The 5414-nt window shown below is 60.8% G+C and overlaps 1 protein-coding gene across 1 annotated transcript; it reads left to right on the forward strand.

The window, feature by feature from the left end:
• On the forward strand, window positions 3308-5181 carry LOC110437569 (circumsporozoite protein-like). The gene is made up of 2 exons (XM_021466043.1): window positions 3308-3617; window positions 5060-5181. Exons 1-2 carry the CDS (start codon window positions 3308-3310, stop codon window positions 5179-5181), a joined length of 432 nt encoding a protein of 143 aa, XP_021321718.1.

Genomic DNA, 5414 nt, shown 5'->3' on the forward strand with positions numbered 1-5414 from the left:
GGCGGCGGGCGGTGACCTTGCGCTCGACGCCTTCCGATTCGCTCGAGCCTGCTTCCATATTCGACGGTTGCCGTCGCTTGAGCCCTGATCGATTCGCTCGACACCCTTTCCGTCTTCGAGGCTGCAGACGTTGATGACCGTACGTGTGACTGGGCAGAGCGTCGAGTAGGAGGCCTCGAATTGTGTATGGATAATCCCGACATGGACATCAGTTGGGGTACCCCTTACTGATATCCTCGACAGTAGCCCACGAGTCTCCATTTGAGCGCTGGCGCTCGAGTGGACGCTATATTTCATAGTCGAGGTTCCGTGGGGGCGCGCGAGCGACCCCGCGGGGGTAGCCCCCGAGCCCTTGGAGGAGTTTTTCGACTCCTTCGAGGGTTATATCGCCTAATGTGAAGACACGCTGTCGACACCTGTGGTGGAAGGTTCTGATTGGCTCGTTCTGCGCGGGGGTTTCGACGTACTCTCGATAGAGCGAGCGTCATCCACCTCAGATTGAGTTCCTAATGGGTAGTCCAAGTGAGAACCTGTGCCCCTTTCGAGGAGGTCAGCTGTAGCCCGGAGGCGTTCTCATAAAGCGGGGTCGATGTGGTCGGGGATGCTGGTCTCATTCGATAGAGTCCAGTGGCTCGATGCCTCCCGTTGGGGGGATTCCTCTCGACTGTCTCGACCCTACCTTGGACATCCCCAGCGAGTTCTCGAGGCAGGCCTCGATTTTCGACCACTCGTCGGGCATCCCTGACTCTGGTGCTCGAGATCAGCTATCGAACCCTTTCGAAGGGTCAGCCTGTGACCTCTCGAGACTTTCATAGGTACGTACCTTGGCTTACAAAGTAAGGAAGAGGCCGTGACGGTTCGCCTTTTTGCCCGTTGGGCGCGTCTTTTTAGGCGGGAGCCGTTGTGACACTGTATCGGCGTGGAATTCGTAGCGTCCCGTCTGTGAGAGGAAAAAGACCATTAGGCGGCACATTTATGGGGAGGAGTTACCGCATTTATCGGATTTGTCCGTTGGTGGTTGCCATCTATAAATATCCCGTGGCCCGGTTGCCGTTCTCCCTTATGCCTTCTACCCTCATTCCTGCCTTTGCTCCCTTGCCATCTCACGCACGCGCGCACCCTCGAGGAGTAGCGAATCCGCCTTCCTTCCACTCAAGGATGCCTGTGAGACTCGTCGCCGCCGACGACTGGCGCCCGTCGTCGATGACGGAGTGCCAGTTGCTGGAGCTCGAGGGGGAGGGACTCCTACGCTGCCGCACATCGTTATCGTCGCCGGAGTGGATCGCGCCGTCGGCGGACCACCGGGAGCCCATGCCGCCTAAGGGCTACATGGTTTCGTTCGCCAAGTTCCATTGCCACGGCCTGGGCGCTCCTCCGAGTCGCTTCATGCGGGCGCTCTGCCACCATTACAGGGTGGAGCTCCAGCACTTCTCCCACAATGCCATCACCGTCGCGGCGGTCTTTGTCGCGGTGTGTGAGGGCTATTTGGGGATGATGCCCCACTGGGACCTGTGGCTCCACCTCTATAGGGGCGAGCTCTTCAATGCCCCCACCAGAGCCGCTGGAGTGAGGAAACCTGTGCGGACCGGGTGCCTCAACCTGGTGCTAAAGACGGGGAAAACAGAGAGGCCACGCGAGTATATCCTGGTGGGATTCTCCTCGAACCACGCCGGATGGGACTCCCAGTGGTTTTACCTGAGGAACAACGATGACCTCCTTCCTGCCTACACCGGCCGTTTAATCACGGAGCGTCCGGGGAACTGGACGTACGGCGTCGTCCAAGTCCACCAGTCGCGGCTCGACCCCCTCCTTGACGGCTTGAAGAAGCTACGCGTGGAGGGCCTGTCCGCCGCTCTCGTCCTCTCGGCCATCCATCATTGGAGAGTCCTCCCGCTGATGTCTCGGCCACTGAGGATGGATGAGATGGGTCCCGGCGTTTCGTCTCGGGACCTCGAGGCGTGCCGGATGTCCAACGAGGCTCTGGCGGACGATGAAGTCTCGGCCCGGGTCAGGGCGGCAGTCGCCGGCGACTTCCAGCTGGAACATGTCAATGGCTTCCCCATGAGGCCTGACGCGGGCTCGATCGACCTGGTAAGTTCTTTTCTTGCATATGGCTTTGATTCTGGATCTCCCTCGATCCCTTTGTAAGCTTGTCTTTGCTCTCGCAGGGATCGATCGACGTTCGGTCCTCGAGGCCTCCAGTAAAGGAGGATGAGGTCAACCGCGACAAGTGGCGCCAGTTCGCCAAGAAGCAGAAGTCCACAAAGGACTCAAAAAAGAAAGAAGAGAAATCGAAGAATCTCGATCGCCAAGCGTTAGAGGCGCGTCGAGCTAAGTCTAGGCAAAGGGGGGAGCCTGAAGAGGAATCCCTAGTGAGGACGACGGCGACGACGACAGCAGCGACTCCGAGGGGAAGGCGTCTCGCCTCGACCGGATCCTCGAGGGTCCGCCTCGAGGCGACGCCGATGCCCCGCGGATGGGTACGCCAAAGGAGGGTCCAGGCGGACCTCTTGAGAGGCGGCAGAGGGAGTCGTCGCCCCGTCGCTCCCGTGCCAATGTCCCTCCCGCACCGGCTCAAAGCCGGTCCGTCCCGCACCCCCAACCTCCCCCTGCACCAAAGGAGGGTGACCTTTCCAAGCCCCGGACGACGGGGCCGTTGACCCATGGCCGTGCCGCGGCTTGCGGTAAAGGGGAAACAAGCCGCAGGAGTGCTAGCCCTCGCGCTCGCCATGGGGGAGACGCGGAGCCGAGGCCGGCGCCCGCCCGTGAGGGGACTGGAGCCCCGACGCAGGGTGGTTCGAGGCCTACCGGTCGAGGTACCGGCAGACGAGCTGTTCTCCCTGTGGGGTAAGGTCTTGGACACTATGATTTTCATCTTCCTGCGTCGTTGTGTTCTCTTCGTGTAACAGCTTCTTTAATGCCCGTTCAGGTTGAAGCGGAGGCTCGAGCAGGCCCAACCATCGTTGGCCAAAAGGCTCAAAGTGGGAGCGGCCTCCAAGGACTCAGGTCAGTAGCTTATTCCCGTCGTTACGGGATTTGTGTTGCTCTTATGTTGACCATCATGATAACTGACCTTTGCTTTGCGTTCTATAGGCTCCTCCAACCCTTGACCACCGACCGGCGCCGAGAACGCCTCGCCCCGTCCCCTAGTGGGTGAGTCCACTCCATCGTCGCCAAAGCGGGCCGAGGCACCTCACTCCCAAGGGCAGGAGGGAGCCCCCGAGCCCCCCGATCCAGGGTCGAGGGGGACCCTATCACCATAAGTGATGGGTCTAGCAGCGATGGGACTTCGAGGGATGCCCGTCCTATGGACGAGGAGGCCCAGACTTCTCTCGTCGCGAGGCGGACGCCCTGGCCCGCCGGGCTTCACTGCATCGAGGAGCAAAGGAAGAAAGAGGAGGAGGAGCGCGAGCAGGAGACGTGGCATCAGCCGCAGGAGGAACAGCAGCACGCCGACGGGAGGAGAGGTGGGGCAGCCGCCAGTAGGTCCCCAGCTCGAGGAGCTGCTGGAGCAGGACCATCGCCAGGAGCCGCAGGAGCCCCAGGAGCAGCAGCAGTAGAGGGGCCAGCAGTCGGAGGAACTGCTCGAGCCTCCTCCCCACGGTCTGCCCCAACCGGTACTACCGGCGCCGCAAGAGCCCGGGAACCAGGAGGAGGGTCTGCCAGTTTTCGGCCCTCCGACCCCGGCGTGGCTCCGTCTAGGGGCGCCTGCCGCGATCCCAGCAGAGTCGGGGCGGGCGAACGGCGTGGTGGCGCTCGCCTGCATGATGCGCACCCTCGTCGACCCCGAGTCCGAGATCAGGAGGATGATCTACGGCATGGACGGAATCGCCCCGGGATTCCTCTGGGTGTGTCGGTCGTGGGAGGACCGTATTCCCGCCGAGGAGGACGAGGCTGGAACGTCGGGCGGTGGTGGATGCGGCGAAACCGGGACCTGGAAGACGGTGGACGACGATGGGCGGTTCCCTTCCCTCGTTGACTTGTTCCTGCGCCACGGGGGGTCACTCGAGACCGTCGAGGAGCTCATCCGCGGCGTCAAGGCGCGGGCCGACCAGGAGATGGAGAATTGGTGCCCCGACCGGATCCGCATCCGGGCTTCCACCGATCTGTCTGAGCCCAATATCTTTCTGGACGATCGGAAGGAGGCCGATAAGTGGGAGCACGTCGAGGAGCTCCGCCTCTGGATGAAGCACACAGTGGGGCTCCTGTCGGACGTTGTTTACAACGGGCTCGGACCGGCGTACTTTGTAAGTATTTCCTAGTCTTTTAATCTTTATGGAACGTTCGGTTTTGTGTTCTAACTGCTTGATCACCGGTTCGCAGGACCTAAAAGAGACCTCCCGAATTAAGTTGAGCTTCATCCACGCCACGAGAGGCGGCTGGGAGCAGCTCTCCATCCTCAAGGAGCAACTCCTGGAGTCGCAGGAGAAACTCCTCAAGGCCTATAAGGAACTCTTGGCGCTCGAGGAGGAGAAGAAGGAGAGGGAGGCTGCTCTGGCCGAGGCTCGAGAGGTCTCGACGAGAGCTGTGGAAGAGGCTACGCTCCTGAGAGAGCGGGCCATGATGGTCGAGGAAGCTGCGTCCAAAGCCCGGGAGGAGGCCCTGTCCTACAAGAACGCCTTTGCTAACCTGGACAAGGAGAAGGGCCTCCTCAAGACCGACCTGGACTCCATCCGAGAATCCTTTCAAAGGATGAAGGTGGAGTGTGTGAACAGCGAGATCGCCAGGAGCGCCGCGGAGGAGGCAAAGAAGAAGGCCCTCGAAGACCTCGAGGCGGAGCGGGCTCGATCCCGCAGCCTTTCTGACGACGTCGACCGTCTGAAGAGAGCGCTGCTGGAAAAAGATGGGGCCATCTTGCAAGCCGGCAAGGCGATCGAAGACCTGCGCGTCGCCAACACTGAGCTGGCGCGCTCCAACAGGGAGGTCGAGAGGGCCAACACCAACTTGGTCGGCGAGAACACAGCTCTGGAGGAGAGCATCCGTGGTATGTCTCTACTGTCGAGTTTCTTTTCTGAGGTATGCTTGGTGTTATCTAATTTCTTCATGTTGGTCCTTGCAGGACTCAAAGATGAGCTGCTGGCCACCCAAGTCGAGGCCCGTTCCATCAAAACCCAGCTTGAGGGGGAGGTCGCCTTAAATGGTCGTCTACGGACTGCGATAAGCGACCTCTCAGCCTCCTAGGAGCTTGAGCCTATTGACGAATCCAGGGAGGAGGCTCGAGGCGACGCACTCGTCGACCAGCTATGCTACCTTGGAGCTACGCTGAGGGACCGGGTGCGGGACGCCCTTCACGTCGGAGTGAAGCGGGCGATGGCGTTAGTCTGCTCGGGCTTCTCCACGGCTTCGTCACCGAAATCTCCAAGACTGATGTGGAGAACGAGGAGAGGCTCCACGCCTTGATCGACGACGCAGAG

This window comes from Sorghum bicolor, chromosome 8, assembly GCF_000003195.3.
Source record: "Sorghum bicolor cultivar BTx623 chromosome 8, Sorghum_bicolor_NCBIv3, whole genome shotgun sequence".
NCBI lineage: Eukaryota > Viridiplantae > Streptophyta > Magnoliopsida > Poales > Poaceae > Sorghum > Sorghum bicolor.